Below are 15,966 nucleotides of genomic sequence, written 5' to 3'. Positions count from 1 at the left end.
TTCGAGAAGCAGGTGAAGGAGAGGGCCACGGAATTGAAGAAATTCTTCAAGAAGGGAGCCAAGATCGTCGAAGAAACTTGCAAGAAAGGCTGGCACAAACTCAAGCACTTCAAACGCTGAATCCTCAACCGGACGATGAAACCTAGTTTCTTTTCTTATGATAATCATCTCTCATTCTTCTTCTGTTGTATAATTTAGGGTTTCCTTCTCTTCTTCTAGCTTCAATTTGTTGTTCCAATGCTTTCTTGTTTGCTTTCTGGATTCTTACTTGCCCTAATTTTTCTCCGGATTCGCCATTAATTCTTTATTTTCCTTTCTTGTTCTCGTTCTCGCTGTGTTCATCGCTGGGTTTCTTCATCTTAAATCTCGACTTCCTTCTTCTTCTTTTATTGTGTTATATTTTTGTTTATAAGATTGCACGCTGTTGGATGAACCGAATAAACAAAGTTCGTCAAATTCCGAAAATTCTTCAAAGGAATCGAAATTACAGTAATGATATGATACTGAGATTCCCAACCCTCCATTCGGATTCTGGATTTTGGGTTTTTTTTATCTTAAATAATGTGCACGGAAAAGGCAAAATTAATCGACGAAATTGATTATGTAATTTATTATTTTATGAAATAAGTGGGGCAAATTTATATATTTCGAAAATCGAGGGCGCTATAGGAGAAATTCCAAAATATAGAATTTGGAAAGTAATCCCTCTCCCTCAGCTTACATTGCATTTATGCCCTTCCCTTAAAATTGCGCCCAGAATCGAACGACGAACTTGATTTCCATCTCTGAAACTCTGTTATCGACGATTGGAACTGTGAGTTCCGTTTTCCGATCAACTACCAAGAGGAAGATGATGAAGCTTCTTAATTGGAATAAGCTTTTTACCAATCTGCTTCGGAGCTCTCAGCAATCCAATTCCATGGCATTCGCTTCACTTTTCTGTACTGAATCTCTTTCCCCGCGCTTCTCTTCCGCTTCGCCGACTCCATCTTCACTTCTCGACAAAATCTTAGCCGTCCGAGACCCGAAAATCTCTGCTGTTCCGGTGCTGGAGAAGTGGGTCGGCGATGGCGGAGCGATTGGGAAGCAGGAACTTCAATCGCTGGTTCGCCTCATGAAGAGCTTTCGCCGCTTTAATCACGCTTTACAGGTTCTCACTTCCTCTAATTTGTCCTCGATTTCAAATTTCTTTACGAAATAGTATTCTTCTTTGTTCGTCTATTACGAAATACTAGAAGCATTGTAACTATAGCCTTCTCCATTAGGTAAAACCAACAAGCTGATTTCAGAAATGAAACGTCAATTATCTTTTGTCTTCTCTCTGAAATTAATTTGTAGCAGTTTGATATCTTTTCTTGCCCTAATTTCGGAAAATGGGTCCGTACAGTGAAGTTCCTAAAAGCTTGTTTAGAAATTGTTTGTTTCTGCTTTCATGACTGCGTATAAAGATTTGTGAGATTTGTGATTGGACTGACTTGTAAGGATATTGTAATAACTAGTCATTAATATTTGATTTTGAAAGGAAAACTACTTCAACTACTGGAAAGAAAACATGAGAAATTAGAACAGTTTTCAAACAGTTCTACGTTTCATCCTTTCTTTTTGTGCAGATATCTCAGTGGATGACCGATCGGAGGTACTTCAGTCTATCGTCGAGCGATGTAGCAATGAGGCTGGATTTAATCCGCAGAGTTCACGGTCTGGAACACGCAGAACATTACTTCAATAGTATATCTTCTCGGTTGAAAGCTTCTAATACTTATGGTGCTCTTCTCTGTAGTTATGTGCGAGAGGGATCAGTTGAGAAGGCTGAAGCCATTATGCAAGAAATGAGACAGATGGGTATTGCTACTTCGACGTTTCCTTACAACGTGCTAATTAACCTCTACGCGCAGATCGGACAGCACGATAAGATTGATCTACTGATTCAAGAAATGGAAACGAAGGGAATAGCTGAAGATATTTACACAGTTAGAAATCTTTGTGCAGCTTATGTTTCTAAGTCGGATATTTCTGGTATGGAAAAGATCCTGAAAAGGATCGAGGAGGATTCACAATTCAATGCTGATTGGAGAGTTTATTCAATTGCTGCCAGTGGTTATCTATCAGCTGGGTTGGAGACAGAGGCTCTCTCCATGCTGAAGAAAATGGAGGAGAGGATTCCACCTTATCAAAATAAATCTGCGTTCGAGTTTCTTCTCTCGCTTTACGAGAGAACGGGTCGGAAGGATGATCTTTACAGAGTTTGGAGTACCTTCAAGCCATCAATCAGACAAATGGATGTGCCATATGCGTTAATGATCACATCTCTTGCAAAGCTTGATGATGTTGAAGGGGCTGAAAGGATCTTCCAGGAGTGGGAATCACAGTGCACTGGCTATGACTTTCGAGTCTTAAATCGACTTCTGGTTGCTTATTGCAGGAAAGGTCTTTTCGACAAGGCAGAATTGGCTGTTAACCGAGCGGTTGTAGGAAGAACCCCATACGCCAGCACTTGGAGTGTGTTAGCCATGGGATATGCGGAACACAGACTCATGAGCAAAGCAGTTGAGATGTTAAAGAAAGCTATGCTAGTCGGAAGGCAAGATTGGAAACCAAACCTCGACACTTTGGAATCGTGTTTAGAGTACTTGGAAGAACGAGGAGATGCAGAAACAATGGAGGAATTAATACAATTATGCAAAAGCTCGGGTACAATAACGAAGGAGACGTACTATAGATTGCTGAGAACTTCCATCGCATGTGGAAAACCAGTTCTCAACATTCTTGACCAGATGAAGATGGATGGTTTTTCAGCCGACGAAGAAATAGACAAAATCATGGGAACAACTAAGACGAACTTGTAGTCTTACAATGCCTATAGATGAACTGCAGGATCAGAAAAGAAAATGTCATGTAGCCAATTTTTCTGTCTGTTCATCTCAACCTGGTTCTTTATTTATATCTCAAGAGATAATGTAGAAGGAAGATGCTTGTATCTGAGACTCGAGAGTGCATTGCCAAGATTATTCCTCTGTTAGCAATTTTAAAGCTTTAGTTTTTTTATTTTTTAATTTCTGAATCTCTATAATCAAGGCTCTCTTTTCTTGGGCTCAGCAACGGGAGACTTACACATTTTAACCTTTAAACTTTCAATGTGTGATTTTACATCGTTCCTACCGTTCATTTTGTTAACTAAACGATGGTATGACATGTTTGTTAGTCAAATATGAACTAATTTGGTATACTATACAAATGACAAGAGAAAGTGTATATATATTAGTACAATTGATGTGAGATAGGACGTTGAATTCACAACCTCTCGATTGAAAATATATGTCAATTAATTGATGTTCGCTTTGACTAAAAAAGAAAGTAGATAGTTGTATAAATCTATTCCTCCATTTTGGACATGATTGAATGTCTCACAACGCTATTCTACAAGACGTTAGATGTAGTATTATTTATTAGTGAAAATTTAGAATTTTATTATACACACAATTTAATAATATTTTAAATATATCATGAATCAAGGACTTGTTATAAATTTCAGAGATAATATGTTGGGAGTGCTATTTTGAAATCTTAATTACATAAATGTCTTTAGTTTTCAAAATTTACACTTTTAGATATTTGCAATTAGGATTTTATTTTAGTACCGTTTCTACCCTTATTTATTGTTTTTTATTTTATTATAATTTTTAAATTTTAAAGATTGGAATCCTTAAATCCTTATTATATTCGTATATATAGGTATATATTGTATATGTGAATATATACATATACCTTATACTTCTGTAGAAAGGGTCCTCCATACCATTTGTAATTATTAGTCTTCCTTGGTATATATGAGGATATATTTTGTTTATGTGTATAGAAAATTGAAGTTCTAATTGTTTCATATTCTTAGTATTCCTGATTATATTCGTATATATAGGTATATATTGTATATGTGTATATATATTATAGCTGTATATAAGAAGAAGATAAGGTTTGCAAGCTAAGAAAGTCTTTCTTTATATGACTTGAAACTGTCTTCCCGACAGTGGTACCTTAAGTTTCATCGAGCTATTAGCGATATGGGATTTCGAATGAATTTTGACGATCATTGTATTGAAACTCGAATAATGGATGGTGAGATTAGAATATTGCGCAAACCAGATTTGGCTTTACAAAGAACATGCGTCAAAAGATGCAAACGAAATTCTTCAAATAGCGGAGAAAACCATTTCTCTAAAAAAAATTATCATATAAACGCATATATTCTATAGTAATATAGAAATGGTTCTCCAAAATTTAAGTTTTAAACGTCTCATGGATGAAGCGAAAAAAAGTTCTCGATTTTGAATTTGAGAGATTTTTGGACGGGATTTAGAGATATTTTGGGAGGTTATGATTTCAATTTTAGGGAATCTAGGGTTTTGTTTTTAATGTTTTGGTGTTTTAATTTGTTTTGGAAAGTATCGTTAACCTAAAATTATGGGGTCTAAATTATAACCTTCCAATTAATCAATTTTGCATATTAAAATGAATTTAAAATTAATTTGTAAATATAAGCTATTTAAGTAATTTATATGATCCGGGTTAATACATGACAAATGTGTAAATTCCATACATGCTTTTATGTAATTAGGATCGCATATCAATCCCTAAATTTTATAATTTGAAGGACTAAACTCTAATTTCTTTCGGAAAAGACTAATAAAAGTTGGAGTTGATGGGCCCGAGAAGGCCCATGGAACCATCTAAGTTGCAGTTGCAAACCCTCTGATAAAACTTTCCGACGACTCTCGAGAGCTGAGTCTGGCCATGATGAAGCTCCATTGCTCGCAGCCATGGCGGGGTTGCTGCACTTCCAAGGCTTTCCGGGCTCTATTCTACTCAACGAAAGCCTTAACTTCTTCCCCAAGCCCTGAGGATTCTCTGTACCGAAGGGTTTCTCAGGCAGGCGATCCTCGAATCTCCATTCGTCGCGTTCTGGACCAGTGGGTCGAAGAAGGCCGACTAGTCAAGATATCTGACCTCCAAAAGCTTATCAAGCAGCTCAGGAAGTTCCGTCGCTTCAACCATGCTCTCCAGGTAGGTACCCACTTCTGATGAAATTCCTGCCATTGTTGCTTGCTACTTGGCCCTTTCATATTGTAACTAGTGTTCAGTTGAAGAGAGGAAACGGATGACGTTTAAAACTTCATTTAGTGGTATATACCACTATACATTATGGATTAATTGGAAATGGAAACCCACATTTCTGGGGATCGTTATGAATGGAAATTTTGGTGGAGCTTGGAAGTTGAGTAAGTTTAAGCGATCAACTTGCTGAGGAAAACTCTTTTTTGACCCAATAATAAGAAGCATATATGCATTTAAACAACAATAAGATGCATCATTGTTGAGGGCAATTACTCTTCATGATCTATCACAATAGTCGAAGTGTTTCTGTTGTGTGAGCTTTTAGTTTAGTTAGCCATTTTGTATGTTTAAACTTCTCCAGCTTGCTTTTGACCACAATTAAGGACACCATTAGCAAAGCATCTTCAGTCACTATTTTCATTACCTTGCCTGGTTCCTTGTGATGTGACCATCTTTCCTTTTTCGCTTGCCTTCTTCACTTGTACTAAAGCTTCAAAATTGGATCATCTATGTATGGTAAACTATAGAAGTAGTTATCCACAAATTGACACTATGATTACTATGTTGCGACAGTTGTGTGAATGGATAAGTAATGAAATGAACCATGATCCATCGCCTGGGGACATTGCTATTCGGTTGCACTTAATTTCAAAAGTTTATGGTTTGGAACAAGCAGAGAAGTATTTTAGCAGCATCAACGAATCTTCAAGAGATTATAGGGTCTATGGAGCGCTTCTAAACTGTTATGTGGAGGATAGAGATTTGGAGAAGGCAGAGGAAATCATGCAGAAGATGAGGGAATTAGGATTTATGAAAACTCCACTGTCCTTTAATGTTATGTTAAGCCTTTATGCTCATCTGGGTAAACATGAGAAACTAGATGCATTAATGGAAGAGATGGAAGAGATGGGAATCGCTCATGATAGATTTACATATAACATTCGAATGAATGCTCACGCAGCTACTTCAAATATAACAAATATGGAAAAGCTTTTGTTGAAGATGGAGGCTGATCGACTAATTACCATGGACTGGCACGCTTATTATGTTGTAGCAAATGGATACTTCAAAGCTGGTCTTTCTGAAAAGAGTATAATGATGCTGAAGAGATCAGAGCAACTCATTGGTGATAAGCAAAAGTGGTTTGCATATGAATGTCTCATTACGTTGTATGCTGCGATTGGGAATAAGGCCGAGGTGTATCGGGTTTGGAACTTGTACACTAATCTGAAAAGAAGATACAATACGGCATATCTTTGTATAATAAGTTCGCTGATGAAACTGGATGATATTGAGGGTGCTGAGAAAATCTTGAAGGAATGGGAATCAGGAGATACATGTTTTGACTTTAAAATTCCAAACATGATGATAAATATTTATTGTAGGAAGGGACTTGTGGACAAGGCAGAAGCATATATAAGCAGGCTTATGGAGAGTGGCAAGGAACCACAAGCAAATACTTGGGATCGACTAGCGACTGGATATCATGCTAATGGTCAGACAATGAAGGCAGTGGAAACTATTAAGAAAGCGATTTCAGCTAGTCAACCAGGATGGAAGCCTAATGACCATACTTTGGCTGCATGTCTTGAATTTTTGAAAACAAATGAAAATGTGGAGGTTGCAGAGGAAATCATAAGGCTCCTTAGAAAACACGACATTGTTTCCATTCGTATTTGCGATGGATTAGTAGATTATGTTCACAGTGAAATCCAAACTTCAAGTGCCCTTGATCAGCTTGGGCTGGATGGTCAGATTGAGAGACACAATCATGCGTCTGATCGGAACAAGCTCGACATAGCTGAGGTAAAGTATGAAGAGACTTCTGATAGTATGTGAAGCTTTTTTCTTCTCACCATTTCTTTTTTTTATAGTACGGTATTAATGTTTTGCAATTTTCTTGAAATGCCCAGATATTTGGATTTAGTAGTTTATAAAATCTTATCATCTGCTAATAGTCAGAGTACAGGGAATTTGTATCTACAAAATTTAGATTTTGATTGGGTGGTCGGTTAAATTTTTAATCTTAATTTTGGTTAACCAGAACCGACATTGAACTGACTCATTTCCACAGCTTTTAGCAGAAATGTTTATTAATAATCTCCAATATATTTATTAAGAATCTACCCTATCATACGATTTTCTCCTCTTCTGATTGATATGAGGTCTTAACATATAGTTTATTTGAAACATGTTCTACAAATTGCGAAATTCTAAGGTTGGAAGGAAATAAAGGTTTTAGTCGTTTTGTAAGCGAACCCATTACAGTTTGCTGGACAAAACCACTCAATTTTGTAAATTTATTTTGAAAGATCATAATTTAATAAAAACTGTGATGAATGCAATGCAAAATCTTGAACTGATTTCAAGAAAATTGGCTACGTTTTTCCTGTTTTGTGTGTAAGAGTGAACTATGTAATAAAAGTAGAAGCCATACAGAAGGGCTGTAAGCAAAATTCTTATATACATGAACTGCAGAACAAGGGGGAGAAAGGGGCAACATAGCCACCAACACTCAGCCCACACCCTACACCAGACTGAATCCGCACATCATGTAGCGTTCTTCAGCTCAAAATTTTTATACAGTGGCTCAGGGAGTAGTATGAAAATCTATGGTTCAGAACAAAAGAAGACAGATAATTGAGAAACAGAAAAGGAAAATACAGATTCTGTTGAGTGATTCATCGGTCGCCAAAATATGCCTTCTGATCCTAGGACTACTGCTCCACACAAGAGGGTATGAGTTGGGATATGCATAGTGATTCGTTATTGCACCAAACATTCTTGCGTAAATCATCTCTCCAAACACTCCTGTCATCTGAGCATAGTAATTGTTTGATGATTGATCAGAAGAATTTCCCCGCCGAAATTGAGGAGCTGAGTGAGAGGTAGGCCTTGATGTCTCAGAGCAACCAGGACCCTGAGGCCTGCGAGGGACGACGACTCCAAGCTGCGAATTCTTGCTTTCGAAAGGATCTTGAGTTTCACCTTTGCCATAGAGTGGGACTAGAGTAGCATCAGAAACTTCTGCCTTACAAACAGGACATTGCTGAGGTTGCTGGCCTTGTTTTTCTGTAGAGCTGTCCTGAAAATGAAGCCATTTATAAATGCAGGGCCAGCAAAAGAGATGGCCACAAAGTGTAACGACAGGATCTTTCACAGTCTCTAAGCATATGTTACAGTCGAAGAGCCCAGAGGTGTCACAATGAGTTTCTGCCATGGCATCCAAAACAGACTTCCAATTTTCCAGAGAAGACTTGTTCTCTCCAAAGGTATTAATCTGCAAACTGGCCTCCTCAAAGTATTGCTCCATGTCCATATGCTCTGTTGTTATGTTACAACACCCTTATGAGATTCCCAAACTGCCAAATCACAATTTTGAAATTTTTAGATCAATATTGGATCATAACCCAGAAAACTACTACATTAAAGAACGACCAGATAATTGAAGAAACAGAGAAAGCATAAATGAAACAGAATAACAAAGATGATGAGTCAATATGTACATGAAGAAGATGAACTTGTTTTGAATCCCTCTCTTCTTTTCACAAAAATGAATACTTGAAGCTCAAGAAAAGATGAGATCGAGGAGATAAAAGCTAAAGTTATAATACTTTTTAGAAATTAGAATATTATAAAGACAAACCCATGGTTAATTCTTCTGCCTGCAGACTAGTTAACGCGAAAGCCCAATCAAATATTTAAATCTTATTTGCAAGTTGACCTTCTAGAAAGATATTTGGGTTGAAACTCTCAAAATCCAGATGCAACATAAAAAAATGTTTTGAGTTATCCCGAATGTTAATTAATTGAAAAATTAAATAAAGAAACATGGTAGTGTCAGCTCAAGCTAATTCTTGAATACACGCATGAGTCAGCTGATAAAGACATGAGATAAGAACTCTTCATCATCTGGGCAACTGCCTTTATTAGATTCAACCTCCAAACAATATTTTCTTCAGAAACAGGCATAATTCGTAACGTTACATTAAATTAATCCTAATTTGGAAATTCCTTATCTGAAGCCCGGTTTCTGAAAGATCTCCAACAACCTAAAATGAATTTCACAGACAAATCACAGAGAAATCAAGCAAACAATCAAATAGAACGCTAAATCTATATCGATGTTAAATTCAAAGGTCCTGTAAGAACTCCGAGTCATTCAATTCTCTTTCGAAGAAAAAGTACTAGAAATTCAGAACGAAAACTACGAAACCAACTTTATTTCCAAGCCATAGCCCGGTCTGTTCAATAAGTTAAGGAAAAAACCCTTTTCGATCAAGAATCTGCCATGATTGTTTCACAGAAGAACAAGAAAAAGCAAGCTCAACATTCCAGATTCTGAAGCTCCAAACGTACCAAAATTTGAGACCAGGAATCAGTCGATTCGATTCAGAAGACGCACTGGAGTTGAGAAGAACGTTCCAAGTAACTGGATATTTGTAAGATTTGGGGAAACGAAACTTCCGGCCGCTAAATCGCAGAGATCCAATGAAAAAGTATCGCAATCAATCAAAAAAACAGAGAAAACTGTAAGAAAAATTAGATTGAAGAAGAAGAAGAATAAGAATACGTTGGAGAGCGTGAAGTTTGAGAGGAAAGAAAATTTTTGAGGCAGAGTTATATAAAGGCGCTAACTCCCAAAAGAACCATTTTTCTGTTATTTTAATTTTCCAATAAAGAAAAATAAAATCGAAAAATCTCACTGCTACGTGTCACTATCCCAGCCCTTCCCTCCAGATTTAACCAACCCTTGTACAATTCTTCATCTTTTAACTTATTTTAATCCATTTAATTTTGAATTTTCAGTATTATGAAATTTAAATAATGTTTAATATCATTACTATTGTCTTGTATTTATTGAGTGAAGACATTTTTTTCAAACTTGAAGACCACTCCCCAATATTAAAACTGCAGTAGTCAAACAAGAAGATAATTTTTCTTCTCTAATATTATTAAGCAATATATATATATATATATATATATATATATATATATATCGTTCAAGAAAAAAAATTATAATTGTTTTCTTGAAATGAACTTGGTTCGAATCTGTTAATATTTTTATTATTTTTTTCTTACACAAAACTTTGAAGATAAAAATATAATAATGATGGTTAGGTTAGGTTTGGATTATTTCTCACAGCTTTTGATTTTTTTCTTTTTAATTGTTGAAAGTGCCTATTTAAGATCAAATCATCATTAATTGGGTAATAATTCGAATTTGACTCTATAAGAAAGTTAAATAAGAAATTATGATTCTTTTTTCTTTTTTTTTTTTCTTCATTTGATTGAGAAATGGGAGAAAATGGTAAATTAGCCTCACCAAATAAATATTGGGTTCTGGTCTCTAGAAGATTACTTTTTTATTTTTTATTTTTTTAATTACTGATGTTGATCCCTTCTAGAAGATTCAACTATGTATGTTGAAATTAAGTAATATATGTTTTATTGTGTACTCCTAAGAGAAGTTTTTATTTATTTTACTCATGAAAATACAAACACAATGAAATTTAACAAAAATAAATTTAGTCTTAATAATATGTATTAATTACTGTTGAGACGTAAATTTGAGTAAACTATCCTTCTAATAAATTTAATGAGTATCAACATTACAAATATTTCTTTAAAAAATTACGAGAATAAGAGCAATTATTTTGCAAAAGGGACCATGTGCATTGTTTGTAATACCTTTTCTTGAAAAAAAAACAGAAAAAAAAAGGAAAGCTAATAAAAGTAAGTGAATTATACCATAATCTTCTTAGAAGTGGTCCTCTGTTTTTCTTCACAATACTAAAAATAAATTTAATTACATTTTTGTATTGTATGTTTTAATTTTAATCTTAAATTAATTTTTGAATTAGAATTGACTAAACAGTGTCTAACACCCACAACAAGTAGCCCAATTACATTCCAAAAAATAAATCACAAATTATAGATTGTACTCGAGTATTTAGTCCTGACTTTTTGTTTGATTTGTAGTCAGAACAATGTAAGTTTCAGATACATCACTTCCTAGTATCGTTGAAATTAAAAGATGTTAGGTAATTTAATTATCAAAGATATAAAATTGAGGTATTAAATATCATCAATATTGATATGATATTTAAAAAAAAAGGAAATAAATAAATTTCAAAAGCCAAGTAAAGCCAATGATGAAAGAGCATAAGGTATTTAATAATTAATAAAAATAATGGGTTTCTAGAAGATATGCATACAATTCTCAATCTAAATGGCATTCTTTTCCAATCCCAAATAAAAATGGCCTATTTTCAAAGCGTTATTATTAATTAACCCTAAAATTTCCTCAAAATTATGATGTGAACTTTCCTTGCCCAATTGAGAAAATGGTCCAACCCAATAATTTTCTTCTTACTATTATATTCTTTATGGAGTTTCCATCTTAAAAAATAAATAAATTGACCGTTGATTCTTTTTATTTGATAATAAGTTTACGATTTTAATTATTAGCAAACAGCCTATTGTTTCATTTTTAATTTCTTTGCCAATATTGTAATTACTCCGATTATGAATAAGAAATATTTATTAGGAACATGTCATAAAAAAAATAAAAAATAAAAAGTTTAATTGCGAATCTAAAAATTATAATGATTATTTTTAAGATGTATTTTTTTAAGTTAACTCTATTAAATACGAGTAAACTCCAACTTGAACTACAGAAATAGAGTAATCTAGATTTATGGTATGGTGTATTTGGATCACTTTCTGTCATTCTCAAAATCATATGTTTAGGAAAGTTTTAAATCGTATGATTTAGATGGTAATTTTGAAAAATTAATTACACTTAAATATATTTTTTCAAAATCACTAATTATATTAACATTTTCCAACGCACCCTAAAATATTATATTTATAAGTTCTTTCGTATCGAGAACGCATTATGAATAATACTGCATATGAAATTCTTTATTTTAGTTGCAAGACGGATTCCACCATGAAAATTGTGTTGTGAGTACTAGTTGATGTTGCTAAAATTTTCTTTGTTCAAGAATCATAATAAATATGGGGATTTAATTTTGAATAAATTGTTACTAAGTTAAGTGCAACTTGCTGTCTAACATTAAGAAAGGGTTATTTAATTATTTAAGGAAATTAAGGAAGGGTTACTAGATACTTACTCTTTGTATTATATTATATCATTGATTTGCTCATAATAATAAGAAAACCCTGTTTTTTTCATTTTTATAAGACTTAGGAATTTTCCTATTTTTATTTGTGATGTTGAACATAAAAAGAATAAAATTATTTGTGGGGGTAGATTAGTAAATACGAGGGCTGTGGGCAGCAGTAATTTACGGATGTGGCCTCTCAGTGCTAGATTGGGACATTTATTTTTATTTTTTGATAAAAGATTGGGACAATTTTATTTATTGAAATAGTAAAATCATATTCTATAATCTGCATCCTCTCACCCACGTTCTGTGGGCCACACAATATATATGGGTTATAAATTTTATATGTATATATTTATTTATAATGGATTTAGATCGTTGTTTTTTTTTAAGTTTATTTTGGTCTCTATGGTTTTAAAAAGATATAGATTATTTTAATCGATGTATTTTCAACTTTTTATTTTTTTTATTTTGATCTCAATAATTCTAGAGTGTACATTTTGATCTATGTAATTTAAAAAATGACTATTCTTATCATCATATTTCTATTTTTATCTCATTTTTAGTCATAAATTTGTATTAAAGGATTTTCATTGTGTATAAAATTTTGTTAATAGAAATCAAATTGATCCCTTTTTAAAAGTATATAAAGACTAAAATGAACGTTTATAAAATACAACGATTAAAATAAACAAAATTTAAAAGTTTAGGGACCAAAATTGACATTTTTAAAGTACATTGACTAAAATAGACATTTTGAAAATATAATGACCAAATTGAACCAAAACCGAAAGTAGGGAACCAAAATAATATTTCAACCTAAATTCTATTTGAATTCAAAACTATTTAAACTATTCCACTTTTTTTCCGCATTTTTTAAAGGTATATTTTAGTTTTAAAATTTTCAGACTCGTTTTATTTTATTCCATTAATTTTAATAAAATAATTATTTTAGTTCGGGTTGTTATTTTGCCATTAACCATGTTAATGATTTAAGAAATAAATAATATATTATTGACGTTTGAATATGTGTTAATGTGAATGTTGAAGGAGAAATTTCGGCTAATTACTAAAGGTCACGTCACACATTTCAAATATATTTAGGACTAATGATAAAATTACACGTGTCCTAAATTAATTTTAAAATCAATGAATCAAATCATACAACGTGTCTGCCGTCCGATGAAATCAACTAATTAGATCAAAACTCATGAAGAGGCTAGACTCAAGCCCGTGGCCCATTAAGTCCATGACCCATATAAGACTCTATAAATAGAGGGGTCACTAGGGGGGAAGAAGACCAGAAGGAATAAGAAGAGCTAGAAGAAAGGAGATAAGGAGAAAGACTGGAAGAGATAAAGAAGAATTGGAGATTCAGAGTACGAGACTTCAAGAACATTGTAAACCACTTCACAAGCTATAAAGCTGAAGCACTTCACAAGTTGCAAAGTCGAAGAACTTTACGAGCGCAAACCCAAGACTTCAAAGATTATTCAATAAGCTCAAAGTCGAAGACCTCACAAAATCTTCATCAACAAGTCAAAGTCTTCGGCTTTGAGCTTGTTGAATTCAACAAGCTCAAAACCGAAGACTTCAAAGATCCTTTAACAAGCAAGAAGCTGAGAATTAATCAGAAGATTATACATTAGAGATTGTAACACCCACATACATAAACACAAATTTAGAAATAAGGCCCACATTAAAAAAATCGAAATCGAAATTGGCTGGAACTTCTTCTTCATGAATAGTTCCTTGATCATGTGATCGGATCTAGTCGATCGGATTTGAATCAGAGGTCTTGAACTCGAGTTTGTGAAAGACTCTTGCCGCCCCTTTCATTTAAGCCCTTTTTTTTATTGCCCTAAAAAGAAGACCCGACTTCAAGTTCATCAATTCGAGTTTTCTCCTATTTAAATTTCTCGTCCAATAGTGAACATATATTAAAGTCATATATATTATTTGAGTCAGGTATTTGCCAAGTTTATTAAGCCAATAAAATAACTGTAGGAATAAAAATGATTATTTTATTAAAATTTAGAAATTAAATCATTTTGATTGAAATACCAAAATAATATTTCTAAAGAGATAAAATGGAATATACCTAAAAATGTAAGGACTAAAATAACATTTAAACCTATAATATATATAATTGTGTTTTGTTTTAAATATATTTGGGTGGAGATTCGAACACGCAATATTTTGATCAGAAATAGATGTCTTAACTGATTGAACAGATTTGCGATATATAATTATGCTATTGCTATTGACCAATTATTTTACTCAAGGATATTAATTTTAATGAAATAGTTTTAAATTAATTATGGGAGCTTTTATTATAATAATGAAAAAGAAAATTGCAGTTGGCCAGGACAATTCAATATGTCTCTAGAAACTTGGTATTATTTGAACCATGGTTAGAGATTATTGGAGTCATCTAACTGCTCGTATTTTTCTAGACAAATGTTAATTCTTAATAAGATCAAAAGTATTATAAAGTCTTATTATTTATTATCTGTGACGTTGACTTTGATTTTTTGTTTTTTCCATTTCTATTATTTTCAAAATTATACATTTAACTACATTATTTTAACAAATGCCATTTTAATTAATCTTTTATAACTTAAAAAATAATTCACACTTCGAATTAGTATATATGCATCTTTCGGTTATTAATAAATTCAAAAAATTTAATCGACCAAGTAAAATGATGATATCTATGACTAGAATATATAAATTTCACGTGACGTAGGTAATAAGTTTCGCTATTTTATATTAATTCTCATAAAGTTTGCATTATTATTTAACTTATTTGGTCATCGCTAACAAAATAAAAATGAATTCATAAATCAACTAAAACTGTTTTTTAAATCTCAAAAATTAAAATATGGCTTCTTTAAAATTTAGGGACAATGCCTCCACGAGTGTTCAATTTTGACCTTAATTCACACACTTTGCCTTGAATTAAAAAAATAACTCATATGATGTATCTATCTAATATACAAAAAAAAATCGAATATTAAAATATGGTCTAGAAGAACCTTACATATATAAGGAATTTGAGAACATTTGTCAACATAAACAAAACTCAACGATAAAGACAAAAAACTCATTTATTCGAGATCGGAGGTTCAAATCTCCACATCATATTATTTTGATTATTCAATGTGTATATATATATATATATATATATATATATATATATATATATATTAAAAAAAATGTATGCACCTTAGACTCCCACTTGACAATTTGTGTGGAAAAGATTGATTATCAACCACTATCGGTACGTTGACCGACCAAAAAATTTATGAACCATTGATTAATGATCGTTGTCGTATTCGTAACAACTTAAAAAGAGAGAAAAGTCAACTCCTAAATCTTTAATTATAAAGAAGAGGTAACTTAAATTTGTACATATATAAGTGGTATGCCTCAACACTCAATTATTCAGTGTGAAACAGTCAGAAATTTGGGTTAGTAAGTTGACTTTTGAATTGCTCCAAATTAAAATAGAAAGAAAATTAGAAGCTTAAATTATTATCACCCATTTGTTTTGTTGTTTTTAGTGGCCTTTTAATTTCTTTAAAAATAATTGATTTTATAGTGAATGTTAGAATAGAAGAGAGAAAATGATAAGATTTGGTGAAATGGAATCTTATCACCATGCATTTGACACAAAAACTTAGAATTGTGGCAAGAAATTCAAATAAAAACTTGCATCCAA

The 15,966-nt window shown here is 32.7% G+C and overlaps 3 protein-coding genes across 4 annotated transcripts; 2 read left to right on the top strand and 1 right to left on the bottom strand.

Moving 5' to 3' along the window:
- Nucleotides 1-115: 115 nt before the first annotated feature.
- LOC111016808 (pentatricopeptide repeat-containing protein At2g20710, mitochondrial) lies at nt 116-3,053 on the top strand. The gene is made up of 2 exons (XM_022292328.2): nt 116-1,150; nt 1,611-3,053. Exons 1-2 carry the CDS (start codon nt 851-853, stop codon nt 2,844-2,846), a joined length of 1,536 nt encoding a protein of 511 aa, XP_022148020.2. The 5' UTR covers nt 116-850; the 3' UTR covers nt 2,847-3,053.
- A 1,652-nt stretch (nt 3,054-4,705) lies between these two features.
- On the top strand, nt 4,706-7,724 carry LOC111016662 (pentatricopeptide repeat-containing protein At2g20710, mitochondrial). Of its 2 annotated transcripts, XM_088123306.1 has the most exons (3): nt 4,706-5,058; nt 5,683-6,915; nt 7,588-7,724. In XM_088123306.1, exons 1-3 carry the CDS (start codon nt 4,789-4,791, stop codon nt 7,612-7,614), a joined length of 1,530 nt encoding a protein of 509 aa, XP_087979432.1. In that variant the 5' UTR covers nt 4,706-4,788; the 3' UTR covers nt 7,615-7,724. The 2 variants fall into 2 exon arrangements, with proteins under 2 accessions (XP_087979432.1, XP_022147816.1); XM_022292124.2 differs by lacking the exon at nt 7,588-7,724 and having other exon boundaries at nt 4,707-5,058; nt 5,683-7,240.
- On the bottom strand, nt 7,544-8,428 carry LOC111016683 (E3 ubiquitin-protein ligase RMA1H1). Its single transcript, XM_022292149.2, has one exon. It carries the CDS (start codon nt 8,426-8,428, stop codon nt 7,727-7,729), a length of 702 nt encoding a protein of 233 aa, XP_022147841.1. The 3' UTR covers nt 7,544-7,726.
- Nucleotides 8,429-15,966: the final 7,538 nt, after the last annotated feature.

The sequence above is a fragment of the Momordica charantia genome (genome assembly GCF_013281855.1).
Source record: "Momordica charantia cultivar OHB3-1 chromosome 4 unlocalized genomic scaffold, Mcharantia_2.0 BLBB01000004.1, whole genome shotgun sequence".
Classification (NCBI taxonomy): Eukaryota; Viridiplantae; Streptophyta; class Magnoliopsida; order Cucurbitales; family Cucurbitaceae; genus Momordica; species Momordica charantia.
This window is presented reverse-complemented; position numbering and strand designations above follow the sequence as displayed.